The sequence below is a fragment of the Cetorhinus maximus genome, chromosome 17, assembly GCF_964194155.1.
Source record: "Cetorhinus maximus chromosome 17, sCetMax3.hap1.1, whole genome shotgun sequence".
Taxonomy (NCBI): domain Eukaryota; kingdom Metazoa; phylum Chordata; class Chondrichthyes; order Lamniformes; family Cetorhinidae; genus Cetorhinus; species Cetorhinus maximus.
Window position 1 is genome coordinate 30,743,475 of NC_135895.1, and position 16,652 is coordinate 30,760,126.

The window sequence follows — 16,652 nt, forward strand, 5'->3', positions numbered from 1 at the left end:
AACAGGAAGTGCAAGGCGGAAGGGGCCGCAGAAGACGCCAATATCCTGCTGCCAGGCTTTACAGGCAGTGAAGCAGCTACCTCAATATGTCTATGGTCCAGTTCCAAATGAGGCTTCATCTCTCAAGGGAGACAGTCACCACCATCTGTCAGATGATAGGCCCTGAGGTCCCGCAAACTCTGTGGGTGGACACCCCACGCCAGTGGCTCTATAGGTCACAGCTGCCCTCAATTTCTATGCCTCCGGCTCTTTCCAGGGGTCGGTGGGTGGTCTCTGCAGAGTCTCCCAATCAGCTGTCCACACTTGTGTCAAGCAGGTGACAGATGCTCTATTCAGGCATACATTGACCTTCATCCACTACCGCTGGGACGAGGCCAGCAAGACAGATTGAGCCAGAGGCTTCGCGATGATTGCTGGCTTCCCCTGCGTCCAGGGTGCAATAGACTGCACACATGTGGCCATCAAGGCGCCAGCAGGTGAGCCCGGTGCCTTCGTCAACAGGAAGGGCTTCCACTCCATGAACGTGCAGATAGTGTGTGATCACAGGATGCGGATTCTACAAGTCTGTGCAAGGTACCCAGGCAGCTCCCATGATGCTTACATCCTCAGACACTCCCAGGTGCCGGGACTCTTCAGTGCTCCAGCCCGGCTTGATGGATGGCTGCTGGGTGACAAGGGCTATCCCCTCAAAAGGTGGCTCATGATGCCTCTCCGCCATCCAAGAACAGAAGCTGAGCAGCAGTACAATAGGAGCCATGCCTCCACAAGGGCTGTGGTGGAGAGAACGATCGGTCTTCTCAAGATGATCTTACAATGCCTGGACCGCTCAGGGGGCGCACTGCAATACCCCCAAATCATGTGTTGCTAATAGTGGTTGCATTCTGTGCTCTCCGCAATCTGACGCTGGAAAGGGGGGAACACAGTGGACAAGAAAGACGTAAAAGCAGTTGCTCCAGATGCACACGATGAGCCCAGCAGTGAGTCCGAGGATGAGCACAGGAGAATGCTGAGAGGGTAGATGTCGACCCGGGCATACTCCAGGGAGGCAGGGACACCCAGGAGGCTTTAATCCAAAGAACTTTCAGCTAGCCCACCACAGATGGGCCTTCAACACACTCCAGGGCTGCAGGTCCCACACTTGATACCTGAGTGCTAAATCAGCCTGGATACTAACATTAACTAAGGCCCTTGTCAATAAAGCTCAATGTCAAAAAACTCACTCATAACATCATGGCTTCCCGTCCACTTGCAGAAGTAAGGAATCATCGCGAGGCATGGCAACATGTCAAAATTTATTGAGTGAACAAATGTAGCTTCATAAAGCAAAACAAAAACGGTGTTGGACATCACACCAAGTCTTCCACAAAGTACTATGGGCCAACATAAAAGCACCAATGAGAAACCCATGGTGTGCTTAAGTGCCTTAAATTTATGCTTACGGGTGCTACGTCTAGGTGCTGTCCCCTCGCTGGCACTGGCACCTGAGACAGCTTGCTCACTGTGCTGTCCTGTTGGCCTCGGTGACCTTGGCAGACGTCCTCTGGCCCGTGGAGCATTTGATGGCCCCGCCTGGGAGGGAGCGCCCAGTTCCACAGCTGGCATCTCCCCAGTCACTGCAGCCTCATCAGATACCATGGTCATTGGCAGAGGGGCGGAGGAGCTGCTGCCCTCATCCGGAGCACCCTGAGAGGAGCCTGCAGAGATGACAGGCGGCTGCTGCGCCGACAAGAGGTCGCTTTGGACCCCTCATCTCACCGTAGATGGATGGGCACTGAGCTGGGATACTTGGTGCCCAAAGCATCTCCCACTGACCAGCTGAGGCCAATGCCGCTGTGAGGGCTTGCAGGCTCGAGCGCAACCCCAGGAGGCCCTGATTGGTCTCCTGGAGAAGCCTCTCCATGAGAGTCGCCACTCTCTCCATGGAGGAAGCATGGCACTCAGCCATGAGGCTCATTGCATCGGTGATGCTCCGCTGGACTCCTCCAGCACGGGCACCATGCCACGCATAGCCTCATGTATCTCCGCCAGATCGTCCCACATACCCTGCTGCACTTCCAGTGTTCGCTGCCTCACGGGTGACTCCAGAGGCACATCATCATCCACCGACCGTGCATGTCCGTGGTCCCCAACAGTCCTCTGACTGCTGGTGCCCTGGGCACTCTCTGTCTCTGCCCGCACCTCAAGCGAGAGTGAAGTGCCCTCACTGCTGTGCCCTGGGAAACTAGCCGAAGATCTAATTCCCACCAAGGTGCTAATATCTGCGCTGGTGCCTGTCTGGCTAAGATGGTGTGACGCTGGTGAGTGGATTTGCTCTGGGGCTTCAGGTGTAAGAGGTGGGCCCTCTGTCTCCTCCTCCCAGCCCTGCTCCAGTGATGCTGAAAGCAAGAAAAAGGACATTTGATTAGTTACAGGACAAACAATGTCAAAATGCATGCCGCTTCCCTGGATTATTATACACTCATCCTTCCATAATCAATGGTAAACCATGTTGCTAACTTCAATCACGGAGCATTCAGCAGAGCCATGGCTTCTGTGACACACATGGTGACCTGAGTGCTCGCCAAACATAGCTCCCCGTGGCACCCCAGCCTCACGGCCACCAGTGGATCTGGGGGCATGGCGTCTCTTCAGGTCCATGGCCTGCTGCTCGAAAGCCATTAGGATGGCCAACTGGGCCTGTCCTCTGCCAGTCCGCATTCGTTCAGAGGCATTGTGCACAGTCTTTTCCTGAAAAGGAGAAATGAGCATTGATTAGTCCAGCCTGCACCTGAATTCCCATCATATCCCTGCCAGCCCAGCCAGAGTGGGACATTGCAGGACTCCAGTTCTTCGTCACCCTGCAGCTGCTGCACACTCACCCAAACAAGCCAGGGCTGACCCCACCCCCATTGCCCAAATGCTGCCCCCTTCACCTGTGGCACCTAAAGGTATCACTTTGCTAAGCAAAGAGGCACAAGCACGTGGAGCGCAAAGACCAACAGATGGATTGGTGCCCCGCCAACTGGAAGCTCCCCTCACAGCATGTTAGCACCCTGACTTTATCATGCTTCGCAGTTCCAGCACTCTGCCTAGGTGCAGATCCTTGACTTTCAACTCCATTCTATACTCTGGGTGTCAGTGTCACACATGCTGCGGATGCAGAACACATCCTAGCTCAACCTTCTCAGGGTGAACTGGGCATGGGCAATCTCTGCTGGCTCACCCAGTGAGGAATCCATGATGTGAGGGGTTCAATGACATTACTGTACTCAGAGTTGGCAGGGGTGTTGGGGGTGACGGGGGGTGGTGGTGGTGGCTGGAGGGAAAGGGTGACGGCTGCATTAAATGACTTGAGGCAACATGGTACTCACCCTTCCCAAGTGCAGGAGATCGTTGAATCTTTTGCGGCACTGGAGCCATGTGCGCCGCACCACATCATGGAAGCTAACACTCTCGGACACCTCCTCCCACCCACATTTGGTCAGGTGGGGAGGCCTCTGCCTCCCGTACCTCGGAATAAGGACCTCCCACTGCGCCGCCACCTCCTCCAGGAGGGCAGCTAGGCACTCAGGGGAAAAACAAGGGGCACACTGCCCCGCTGGCCTACCCTCCAGCCTGGCCGGCCCTGATGGCCTACTCTCCGGCCTGGCCTGCCCTGATGGCCTGCCCTGATGGCCTACCCTCCGGCCTGGCCCGCCCCAATGGCCTACTTATGTCAGGCACATTGCCTCTCTGATGTGCCCTTCTCCCAGCCATTGTCAGCAGCCTTGCAGAGGCTGCCAGGCTTTCATTAAAACAGGCCGCCAGGTCACCATTTGACCCGGCGGTCTGAGCGCACCCACCGCAGCCCGTCCATTCCCATTATCCATGGGAGTCGTGAACTACGCTGGGCGGGCCTTAATTGGCCCACCTGTGTAAAATGGTGGCACGGACCCGATTGCAGGCGGCGATTGGGTCCACACCCGCTCCCACATGGCACACCCAACATGGGGAAAATTCTCCCCCTAATGTTTATTTCCCTTGTTTTCTACCACAGAATGTTAGTAATGAGATTAGTGGTAGCCAAATTATTGATCTATTTTTTAGCAGTGACCTTACTGCTGCATTGGACCTCATTTAAGGGAGCACCCAAGCAACAGAGATCACAATATAATAAGAGTTAGCCTTAATAGTTAAGGAAGTGCTACTGAAAATTAACGATTTCAAGAAGATTAATTTTACATAAATGGATGAAGATTTGGAAAAGGTTGATAGGTCAACGCTACTAGGCAGAGAAATTAATGCTGAGGAAAAATGGGCAATTGTAAGTCAATTCTAAAGTAAAAACAAGAAAATAGATATCCCAAAGGATAAAAAAGACACATAGCACAACAAATCCAAGATGACTAACTAGATATGTGAAACGGCAAATTAAACTTAAGCAAAAATACTTCAAAAGATTAGTGGATTAATTCAACAGAGAAGAAAGACAAATATTTCGCTTAATTAAGAGGAATCAAAATAGTCATCAGAGTAGACATATGTGGTGACAATGGCAAAAGTTTTTTTTAAGCTATGGTAGATATCAGAGGACCATTATAGACTGTATATAACCATTGAAAGAAGCTTTAGGACAGGTTCAATGGACAGTAGTGCTAAATGGTTACTTCACAACAATATTCACTCCTCTGAATAATATTCAACTAGCAGCTATATGTTCTAATGTAGATACTAAAACAGCTGAGGATACAATTTTAGAAGAATAAGGCACCTTACAATAAACTGGGCTGATGGCCTAGATTACATCCCCACATGTGTGCTTAAAGAGATCAGGCATGTCCACTGCAAACACCTTACCCATACCTTTAATATCTCACTATACTACAGAATCGTTCCCTTTGATTAGAAGGATGTTTATCTAGTTCAAGCTTTTAAAAAATTCAAACTCAGAGATATATAGGACAATTAGTCTGATGTCAGGTATGTGAGATGCTTGAAATGATCATAAGAGTTACTCTTTATGATCTCCTGCATGGAGAAGTAGTCATCAGTGACACACAGCATGGTTTCTGCAAAAGAGGTTTGTGTTTTAATGATTTTCTAGAATTTTTCAAAGAAGTGATTGGGATATTCGGGTATCCTAGTAGATATTATTCTGTTGGATTTTCAGAAAGAATTTAGTGATTTGGCAATTGCTTACCATACAAAACAGGATGCTGTGAAATCAGTGGGAAGTTGCATAGGCAGAAAATTGATATCAACGGCTGTGAATCTACCTGGAGACCTGTTGCCAGTGGAGTCCCACAGGGATCATTGTTAGAGCCATTGCTTTTTAACTAGCTTCATAAATGGCCAAGATACAGGTATTCGGGAATGGTTAGCAAGGTCACAGATGATGCAAAGATTCGTACAATCATTAGGAACGTGGAGAATTAATTTCTGTGAGAATGGACCAAATTTGGCTAAATGATCCTTTTCTGCCTGTCAATTTCATATGTCTGAAAGTGACCCCACATGTCAGTCGAAACTCATTGAAAGGTGAATTCAGCAGAATCTTTTCACTGCATGGAGTAAGACATTAATAAACTAAGACAAATCAGCTTATTTGTCCATGCTTTCATATATATTTCCAGTGTTCTTGTTTGGTGTTGGGATGAGGGGGCAAGGAGGAAAGATGAATTAAAAATAAATAATTTTTTAGTCCGCTCAATCTTTCTCCATTATCCCTTCTCATCCTCCCTCTACCTCCAGGAATTTCTCCATTCTCTTTGAGGATTAGTAAACACACCGTGTGTCCAGCTGATTCCAGTAGTTGTTTGGTTTCCATGATGGCTCGCTTCATGCTGGGGGTGGGGATCCAGTACCCGTCACTTTCAAAATAACCTATCCTCATTTGTTTGATGTTGGTATAAATCTTTTAAAAAAAAAATTGAAGTAAATGTTAAGATGCAATTCTTTCTTAGTTTTTTTTTACAAGATCCAAAATTCACAAAAATATAGAGACAGATAGTGTTCTGACTTCTGTTTAGATTAAGTTGCTAAATGAATGATTAACTAGTCTGAAGAATAAACATTTACAAGCTGCCTGTCCTACACTTAGGATAAATATAACCAGAACATCGCCAATCAAAATTACTTTTTATTTTTCAGGACGCAACTGCAGTTATAGTTTACTTATTAACAGAAGTCAATTTGTCAAAAATAAGTGCTACAAGGGCACAAAGACACAGTTCATCATTAACTATTCTTCACTGATTAAAAGCAGTGTTTTTTTGTTATCTCTTTTGTGCAGAAGTGTGGAGTTTGTATTATTACAGGTCTGCAGTGAATATTGTTTGCGATAGTTAAGGGAGGCTTATGTATGCATAAACAGCTGGTAGGATTCTGGCAAAGTTAATGGGCGGCATTTTCACAGATTTGCACTAAGTGTGGTAGCGGGCGGGTGAAACAATGTTTTACTCGCCGGCTGTGATGACAGGTTTTCACACCGTATTGTCCCAAACCTGCCTCATTATTTATGCTTTCCCAGGAAACACACCATTTCCACGGCGGACAGGCTCTTATCCACCCTCCCGCCATCACCCCGCCGTTGCATCACACTGGCCGCCATGTTTAAAAGGCAGCCGCCAGCACACCGCTCAACACTACCAGCTCACCACCACTGCTGGGAGACACGGTCGGCAAAGGAAAAAAGACCACGGCCCCCTGGTTTAATGACGGATCCCTCAAGCGACTGCTGGATGTTGTGGAGGTCTGCTGGGATGTCCTGTGCCCCGATTTGGCCGCAGGATGGGCAGCAATGTGACAATCCGGTTTGGAAGGCGGTGGCAGCGGTGGTCAGCGCCAATGCCCTTCAGATGAGGACAGCCACCTTATGCTTCAAGAGGATGAATGATATCTTCTGTTCCATCAGGGTAAGTCACTCTTCTCATCACTCTCAACTCACACACTCACAAACCAATCACACATCCACAGGGCCCTCACTCACTGCCAGTTTAAGGGACATCACCATTCATTCTCTCACACACACCTTCATTGTCCTCAGCCTGTCCATGGGACCACTCACCACCCACACAGGCCAGACACATCTATCATCTGGCCCAGCTTACAATTTCTCCATCTCTATCCATGCAGGACAAGCTGGCACATAACAAGAGAGAAAGGTCACAGGCCAGTTGTGGAATGCCCGAAATCAAGGTCTTCACGGACTTTGAAAACAGAGCCATCCAGCTGGCCAGCCATGATCTGCACCATTCCTGGGCTGACGGTGAGGTCGGTGCTGCTCTACCAAGTGAGGATCCAATGGTGCAACATCCATCAGATAACCATGGTGTGAGTGATGTGTCCTGTTTCACAGGCCACTGCCATGAACTAATTATCTCTCCTTGGCAGGCACATCTGCCAAACAGCCGATGGAGTCCATGACCTCCAGCCCCGAAGAAACCTCTGAAGGGGAATCTGAATGCATCCTCCTCGAAGTTCCATCACAGCACTCAGCCACACCCTCCACCAGTGCAGAGTGGAGCCTAGCTCTACAATAGGCACAGGATCACAATCTGTTGAGCACAGTGCACAGATGGATCAACAGCAGGCGGTGGCAGGGACATCCCAGGTCCCCGGCACGTGGAGGACTACTGGAGGCCAAGACGTTGCTAAGTCCAAGACAGATGACGCGCCTCTGGATTCGGTCATGTCACAGTTGCTGGAGCTGCAAAGGCAAACTCGGGAACATCAGGAAGGGATGTCTGCTGCACTCCTCAGATTGCAAGGCACGATGGAGGAGTCCATCTGCCTTCAGGCTCAGGTGATAGTGCCGGCATGCCAACGTACCGAAGTCAACACTGACAGGATGGTGGCTGCCATGGAGACCTTGGTCCAGTATGTTGCTCCTGCACTGCTGCGCGGGCTTAACTCCATCGCTGATGCCATAGTTGGCCTCCAACAGTGTGTACACGAGAGGGGTGCCGGGCAGCTCAATCTCACTCCAACTACCCCATCTGTTCACGGAGTCAGCCAGGGGCCCTCGGGCACCCACAGGGAAGAGGATCAGCATGCGCACACCCCAGGGTCATCCACCTAGGTGACTTGGAGAGTGTCCAGCCCATCCGAATCCTTTCTTCCTGGGACCTCTGCAGCTTTAGCTTCACAGGCCGAGGAGGCTGCCAATGCCACATAGCAGAACCCTGAAAGCAGGCTGGGGCCCTCCAAATCTTGGCTCTCTAGAGGACTCCCACTAAAGTCATCACAGAGAGGGCATCACAGTCAGCAGGCTGCCTCCACCTCCGCTGTGGATGTCCGGGGGGCATCAAGATGTAGCTGCAGGGTTAGGGCAGTTAAGGAAAAGTAGTTACACAGCCTGGGCACGGGCATTCGTCACTTGTACATACTGTTCACAATTGTCAATAAACTCCTAAGAATGCCTACCTGCTCCTTGTTCTGATGAACAATGAATGTGAAACTTTTCTGCACAAGATAAAAGGCAGATGTCCAGGGCCTCTTCCCTGTGCTCTGTGCAGCCTTCAGACCACAGTGATGGTCCAGCCTCACACTCCCTAGAAACATTACTGATGCCTGCTGGTCATTGCTGCCAGAATGTAGTGGGCAGGCGCCACAGAGCTGTTTCATTCTTTCTGTGTGTTCTCAGGCCATTTAAGGTGGGGTTGGCCCCCATCGCACCAGTGTTTGCAACCAGTGATGCTGTTCACCAGCTCCTGAAGGGCTCAGGTGGTGAAGGCGGACACAGCATCAGATATGTCTAAAGTTTCATGGCTGCATCTCCATGAGATGGCCCTGATCACAGAGCACAAGCAAGCTGCCCTCGGCTAGACAGGAGTCGGGTATTCTCAGAGTCTATGTGAAGATTCATGGAGTGTCCTCACTGCATGTTGTCATCATCCTCCTGCGATCGAGCGACTATTAGGGCCTCCACTGCATCTCCATGACAGGAGCGTTCTCACAGAGGGTATTGGCACTGCCATAAGCCAGACTGGAGTCAAATGCTCACAACTGCAATGTGAGGATCTATGGGGACACCTCACTGCATGTCCATAAGACAATAAGACATAGGAGCAGAAATTAGGCCATTCGGCCCATCGAGTCTGCTCCGCCATTCAATCATGACTGATAAGTTTCTCAACCCAATTCTCCCGCCTTCTCCCCGTAACCTTTGATCCCCTTACCAATCAAGAACCTATCTATCTCGGTCTTAAATACACTCAATGACCTGGCCTCCATAGCCATCTGTGGCAATGAATTCCATAGATTCACCACTCTCTGGCTAAAGAAGTTTCTCCTCATCTCTGTTCTAAAAGATCTTCCTTTTACTCTGAGGCTGTGCCCTCGGGTCCTAGTCTCTCCTACTAATGGAAACATCTTCCCCATGTCCACTCTATCCAGGCCTTTCAGTATTCTGTAAGTTTCAATCAGATCCCCCCTCATCCTTCTAAACTCCAGCGAGTATAGACCCAGAGTCCTCAAACATTCCTCATATATTAAGCCTTTCATTCCTGGGATCATTCTCGTGAACCTCCTCTGGACCCTCTCCAGGGCCAGCACATCCTTCCTGAGATATGGGGCCCAAAATTGCTCACAATATTCTAAATGTGGTCTGACCAGAGCCTTATAAAGCCTCAGCAGCACATCCCTGCTTTTATATTCCAGTCCTCTCAAAATAAATGCCAACATTGCATTTGCCTTTCTAACCACCGACTCAACTTGCAAGTTAACCTTGTCGTCATCATCCTCCACAAATCTGGCAGCTATGAGGGCCTCCTGAGCGCGCCTGCCTCGTCTAGTCAGTGCAGAGCCTCATCCCCATCATCGTCACCACCGAGGAGCTCCTCACACTCATCCCCGCTGCCGTCCTCTTCACCATTGGCGCCAAGTCCTGCAATAAGTGGCAGATATGAGCGACCAAGTACCTAGACATGTGCAGTCTTCGGCAACACTGGTTCTTGGTCATCTGCAGGAATGACAGTCGGCATCTATAGACCCTGGGTGTCGCTAGGTGCCAACCAGCCACAGCTCGCTGTTGCTCCTGGGCAACGTGTGCGGGATACCCAACAGCCCCTTCTTCATGAGGTTGCTGCTCCTGCCTTTGCGCAGCCAGGAGCCTCAGTCGCTCTCTCCTCCGTCTTCTTCGCTGTCTGTAGGCCATCAGGCATACAGTTAGGTCACCAGGATCCATGATCCTGACGTGGTCCTCCTGCAGCATGAAAGAGAGAGAGAGAGAAAGATTTGGTTAGCATGGGTGTACTTAGCATCCTTTCCTGGACCTGTGTAACAGCCCCTTAATGCTTCCCGGGAGTGCTGGCCACCCCTCGGATGGCCAGAGATGAGTGCCCTGCATGGCTGCCCTGTCAACCTGCAACATGGGGGACACTGGTCCAAACCGGGATGCTGAGATTGCGAGGGGCTGTGAGCGCCTCCAGCAGTGACTGCTACATGGCCAGCATTGGCGAGGAGATTGTACAATTTGTGCAGCCCAACTACTGCGCGGTTCATTAAAGTTGTCGCAGACTCGCAGTCTGTGCTGGGGTGATGAGGGTTAAGGTCTGGAGCGCTTGCTGGCACATTGGTGCCTCCACATTGCTTGAGTGGGTGGGCAAGCTAGGAGTCCGACCCCAATCACATCACTGTGCCTGTGCCTGAACTGTCTCAGTTGCAGAGGGATGGTCAGTTTATACTGGTGCCCCTACTGCATGGCCACTTCCCTCGCCTACCCTGCCCCCCACCTTGATTGCTTGGGTGCAGGATCCAACGCCAGGGCAGCAGTTGTCCCCGGACACCCCCACCCCGAGAATAGTCACCTCTGGGGCCAGGCAGCAGTTGTCCCAGGACACCACCCCCCCACCCCAAAAACAGTCACCTTCAAGGCAGGGCGGCACTTCACCCAGGCCCCCGGTGCCCCTGAAGCCTGTAGAGCAATAGGTGGCCCTGGTGAGTTGTGGAAAATGATGCTGTTCACTCACCTCAGTTCCCCCAAAGTGAAGGCCAACAAGTGCACGTCGCCTGCATGCTGTTGTGATCCACGCCAACCTGCTTTCCCACCGACATGGATGGACGATCCGGCAGGGGTCCACAGCCTGGCAGGATGGTCTTTTAATGAGATGCTGATCTTTTACAATGAGCTCCCCAGACGACAATTGGTGGGAAACACAGCCCGCCAATGGCAGGCTGAGTGGACGATCGCGACCTGCCTTCCCGCTGTCATTAACCAGATCGCGCCATATTGTCCGCGCACACCACCTATCACACCCGCTGCCAGCAGGCATGGGAAATTCTGCTCAATGTTTCTTCGAAATTAATGTTTCCCCACTCTGTTTTAAACAGCTCTTTCAGTTACTGTACATCAATGGGGACCAGAATTTGCTCTGATACCCTGTTTGAAACTGATCTCATTTCTAAAGGCATTGATTGGCATATTGTTATTTATTTTATTGTCAAGATTATAACTAAACAAAAAGATTAAATTGCTCTTGCTGCGAGCTTGCATGGACTTGATGGGCTGAATGACCTCCTGTAGTGTAACAATTTCATGATTCTAAAATGATTAAAGGTGAATTGTTACCTTCTGCCTAAGTTCCTACACAAAATTTTCTGATCTGCTTTTGTCACAAACTGAATGATTCAGGTATTCGTGTTGAATGATTCCTTTATTCCTCATTTTAAACCATTATCCAACAGGAAACACTCCAATGACATTCAATGAGGGGACTTTGTGGAATCCCCCAGCCAATGCTGAGTCTTGCTGTCTTCTGATTTATTAAAGCAGACTATATAGAGCTATCCTGATAACCCACTCCTACCTGTCCGAACATAATTTGGAATACCTCTCAACCACAAAACTACCTTTCCTCCCAGCAGTGGCCTCTGACATTGTAAATAAGTCCTTCTGCACAAACACAATATCCCTTCCCTTCAAAACTACCATCGCACCCTCCTGCCTTCAACCTCTCCATCCTGTCTAGATAACATCCATTTTTAATCTCCCTTTGTTTCCTCAGGTCCTTAAATGCTCAGCTCCACATTCAACTTTCCCACCACTCTCAATTTAAGCCCCATTAGTCCAGCTTGAACTCTGCCTAAACTATGACAACAACTTGGTCAACATTACTGATGACAATCTCTGTAGCTGCAACTGTGGTGCACTAAACCCTATACACAACCTATCTGTAACATTCAACATAGCTAAACACTCCATCCAAGATTGTTTGCATATTATCTATTGGAAATATCATCTGTGTAAGTTTCACACTATGGCAGTGTCGCCAGCTGTGGCTATTGCGCCATCAGGTTGATGTCCAGCAATAAATCTTTAATGAGCCAGAATTTCTATCACATTACCTATGAGACAAAGTCCTTCAGTTGGCTAATAACCAAGCTTCGACTTTAACTTGGTACACAAATTCGGCACTCAGGAAGCATGACTATCAGGTTTTATTTCAATGTAATAAATTAATTTCCCACCCAATTCAATTGGGCAGCATGCCCACGTGATGTGCACATTTTCCACTGGGCCTCCTCAGACCTATTTAAAATGAGAATACACCTTTTAAAATGAGATTCGTATTCCCTACATTGAAGTTACTTGCTGGTAACAATTCTAGCAGCAAAGACGAGTCAGGGGTTTTCTGATGCCCCTCATGAGGTCCTGAGGTGTAAGTACAGGAGCATCCGTGGCCACATTTAAGCAGGACTGGACAGAGGTAGTTGACAAGATCAGAATATCCAGCATCACCTACATAGGGCGTGGCTTCATGGTAAGACAAGGTTCAATGATCTCACACAAGCAACAAGAATGAGGAGAGCTCCTCATCTCTTCAGCTCCCTTGACAACATCCCCTTTATTCCCAACTCCCCAGTATTCCCAACCATTCCCTCCCTTCCATCACATCTTATGGACTACAATCACAATGGCACATTGGAACACCCCTCTTTCTCATTCCAAACAAACTCACTTTGGCTCTCTTCAAATCACACACTAACACCATTTTCTTCTCACATTCTAACACTTACATGACCAGAAACTCTTCCCAGCACTCCTACCTCACTTTACTTTCCACACATTTGACTTTACGTTTGTTACCCCCCATTCTCACTCCATCTTGTCACTCCTCAACACATGCACTATATGATATGAGCATCTTTCCGGGAATGCTTGAAATTTCCACAGATATATCTGAAACTCTGGAATTTTCTGAAGCAGCTCTTTGCCGGCCCCACCTATCCCTGACATATTCTTGTTAAACCTCCAATGACAGAAACCCCTTCACCCCTGTGCTCACTGATCCACCAATCACAACCTCCCCTTCCCTTCTGTGCTCACTGATCCACCAATCACAACCTCCCCTTCCCTTCTGTGCTCACTGATCCACCAATCACAACTTCCCCTTCCCTTCTGTGCTCACTGATCCACCAATCACAACTTCCCCTTCCCTTCTGTGCTCACTGATCCACCAATCACAACTTCCCTTCCCCTTTGTGCTTGCTGATCCACCAATAAAAACTTCCCCTTCCCCATTGTGCTCGCTCATCCAATAATGACAGCTTCCCTTTTCTCTGCTGTGCGACCACCGCAGGTGCTTGCCGATCCTCATATCACAGCTTCCCCTTCTCCTCTGTGCTCTCTTATCCACCAATCGAAACCTCCCCTTCTCTTTGTGCTTGCTGATCCACCAATGATAGCTTCCTCTTTCCAAGCTCTGCATCCACCCCAAGTGCTTACTGATGTTTCAATCATAGCCTCCCATTTCCCTCCACTGCTCACTGACCATCCAATTAAAGCTTTTGCTTTCCTTGCCCCCCTCCACACATTCTCTTTGACCCTCCAATCACAGTTTCCCCCCTTTCCTGCTCTCTGCCAGTGTTTGTGCCAGTTACCTAAGCGTTTCACATTTTCAAACAATCAGAAGGCTCTTGGGTGATCTTGTAGTGATATGAGTGGGTGTTGAGGTCTCATGAGAGGTGTGGGAGTGTGTGAATCTAGTGAGGTGCTGATGGAACATGGCACTGCAGAACAGTGTGAGTCTGGGACCGGAGTGAGGACTGGTCAAGATCGCAACTACCCGTTGACAATTTTTAGTGGTTGTCTGAGAATGGGATTGATGGTGAGCAAGTGTTATTGCCACTTTACTGTACTCGTTTTAAAAAGTTAATTGTTGGGGGTGCTGGGGATCTGGGGGGTGCAAGGCTGAATGTTCTAATACTCTTGCACTGGCATGGCCTGCTTCAATTTAAACTTCCTAGAAATTATATTACAAGAAACCTCCCAACCTGCTGTGAGTTCTTCACTTCACAAGACTCTCACTTCAACTTTACAGCATCAAAACAATCTAACAATCCAGGCATCCCACATGGGAGACGGGAGATCGTAAACCAGAGACTGTGATAACTGTAATTGGTAAAGGTGCATGACCTTTATCTGTATCTAATCTTTGTGTGTGAAACATTATGGTAATTCGAACAATTGTGTGAGAATAAATAACCTTCTTTATTTAAAACTCACAAAAGCTTGCTGCTGAATAATTTAATTGGAATACACACTCCAAGGGTAAGAAAAGACACATCTCTTTCCATACAAAAACACTGATCACAGGCAGTAGAAGAACGCATTCTGTCCATAATATATTATTGCCCTCACCCAAGCAGAGCAAGAAGCCCTGGAGATTAATAGGCTAGACAGAGCTATGAACATTAGGGAAATTGAGGTAAGCTACTTACCTCAGCAGGGTGTCTCCATATTACTTTTAACCCTTCATTCACCTGAACAAATATTCAGTAAACTTCGCAACTTCAGGCTGTATTCTGAACGCCGTCACTTTCTAATGTCCAGGTTCTTAGCGGTATCCTAACACTTGTCCTTTTTCTCTTTCTCCCAGGACCTTCTTGGCAGCAAGAAAATCCTGAAGAAGGTATCTCCAAAGACAACTGAGGTTGTACTGGAAGACTCTTTGTGATTCACAGTTAAACTGGCGTTGAGATCCTAATTGGGGTCATCAGACCCTGAGTTACATTATTCATGAAGGAACATGCAACTTTGGCAGATGCCTTGGTTGACTCACAAAGTTGCACAGTTAAAATCACTGACAGCACACAGTGAATGCAACTCTACCACTATTTTAACCAGGATTAAAATTCGGGATTTTAAACTCAGAAAGTGAGGAGTCTCAGTTCATCATGGGTAGATACAAGAGTGCTCGAAGAAATCTCTGAGCCTTTTCATGCTGAGCCATATTCTTCACAATTAGAAATCTTGAGATTTCTTTCTTCCCAACTTCAAAAGCCCCCTTAAAAAGTACAATTTCGACTATACTTTCTGTCATCTCTCTTGAATGTATCATTTCTCTTGAATCAATTACTTCTCAGAATCTATTTCTCTTATGTGAAGTGCTTTGGAGCAGTTGAAACTGAAAGGTGCAATATAAATGCAAGCAGTTGTTGTTGTATAAGTTACCTCATCATTGAAGGGAATAGGTGGCACTGTGGGATCCAAATGGAACATTTCTTCACATAATAGGGCTTTCATGCACAATGCCAGGCTATCCACATCTTTGGCCAGTGGGCCAACCATTGACTCAACTAGAAAACAATAAGGATATCACTCAAAATTACGATTCATTGTTAAACAACTAGAAAAGTTGAATGATATATCTTTAGATTTGTAAAGATTACAGATTCAAACCCTATGCCTGTACTTGGGCACATAATCTTGGCTGACATTCCAGTCCATTAATGAGGGGGCAACAGGAGTCAAAAGGACAATTTCAAAATTGTTGGATGACAGCAAATTGTGGTCTGTGGTTAATACAGAGGAGACTATGACAAAATACAGAAAACATTAATAATCTTGCAAATTGGATGTGTAACTGGCAAATTAACTTCCTTATAGATAAGTGCAAGGAAATACATTTTGGTGGGGGACTAAGGAGAACACATACTCCTTGGAAAATAAGTGTTTAAATGGGTTAAAGGAATAGAGATCAGAAGAATAAATATACAAATCACAAAAGTAGCGAAACAAATTAATAAGACCTTAAAAAAAACAAAGTGCTGGGATTCATTTTTAGAGGCATAGGATTGAAAATACAAGAACATAAGAAATAGGAGCAGCAGTAGACCATATGGCCCATCAAACCTGCTCCAGTATTCAATACGATCATGCCTAATCTTGAGCTTCAACTCCATATTCCCGCCCACTCCCCATATCCCTTAATTCCCCGAAAGACCAAAAAATTATTTATACCAGCCTTAAATGTATTCAACAATGGAGCATCCACAACTCCTGGGGTAGAGAATTCCAAAGATTCACGGCCCTTTGAGTGAAGAAATTTCTCTTCATCGCAATCCTAAATGATCGGCTCCTTATTTTAAGAGTGTGCCCCCGTGTTTTAGATTCCGAGACCAGCAGAAACAACCTGTCAGCATCTTTTTTTAAAATTTATTCATCATAAATAAATAGAAAAAAGACCCTTCAGAATTTTGTAGGTTTCAATGAAAATGCCTCTCATTCCTCTAAACATCAGAGAATATATGCCTAATTGACTCAGCCTCTCATCATAGGACAACCCACTCATCCCAGGGACCAATTTAGAGAAACCTTGCTGTACCACCTCCAATGCAGGTGTATCCTTTCTTAAATGCGGAGACCAAATCTGCTCACAGTGTTCCAGAGGTGGTCTCACCAAAACTCTGCA

General features: G+C 47.7%; 1 protein-coding gene across 1 annotated transcript in view; it reads right to left on the reverse strand.

The window, feature by feature from the left end:
• LOC144692828 (fatty-acid amide hydrolase 1-like) overlaps positions 1–16,652 on the reverse strand; it is a 90,086-nt gene that overhangs the window by 38,785 nt on the left and 34,649 nt on the right. The window contains exons 7-8 of the mRNA XM_078561901.1: positions 15,413–15,537; positions 5,747–5,872 (exon numbers count right to left, since the gene is read on the reverse strand). Of these exons, the coding sequence (XP_078418027.1) occupies positions 5,747–5,872; positions 15,413–15,537 (251 nt within the window). The remainder of the gene's footprint in view (positions 1–5,746; positions 5,873–15,412; positions 15,538–16,652) is intronic.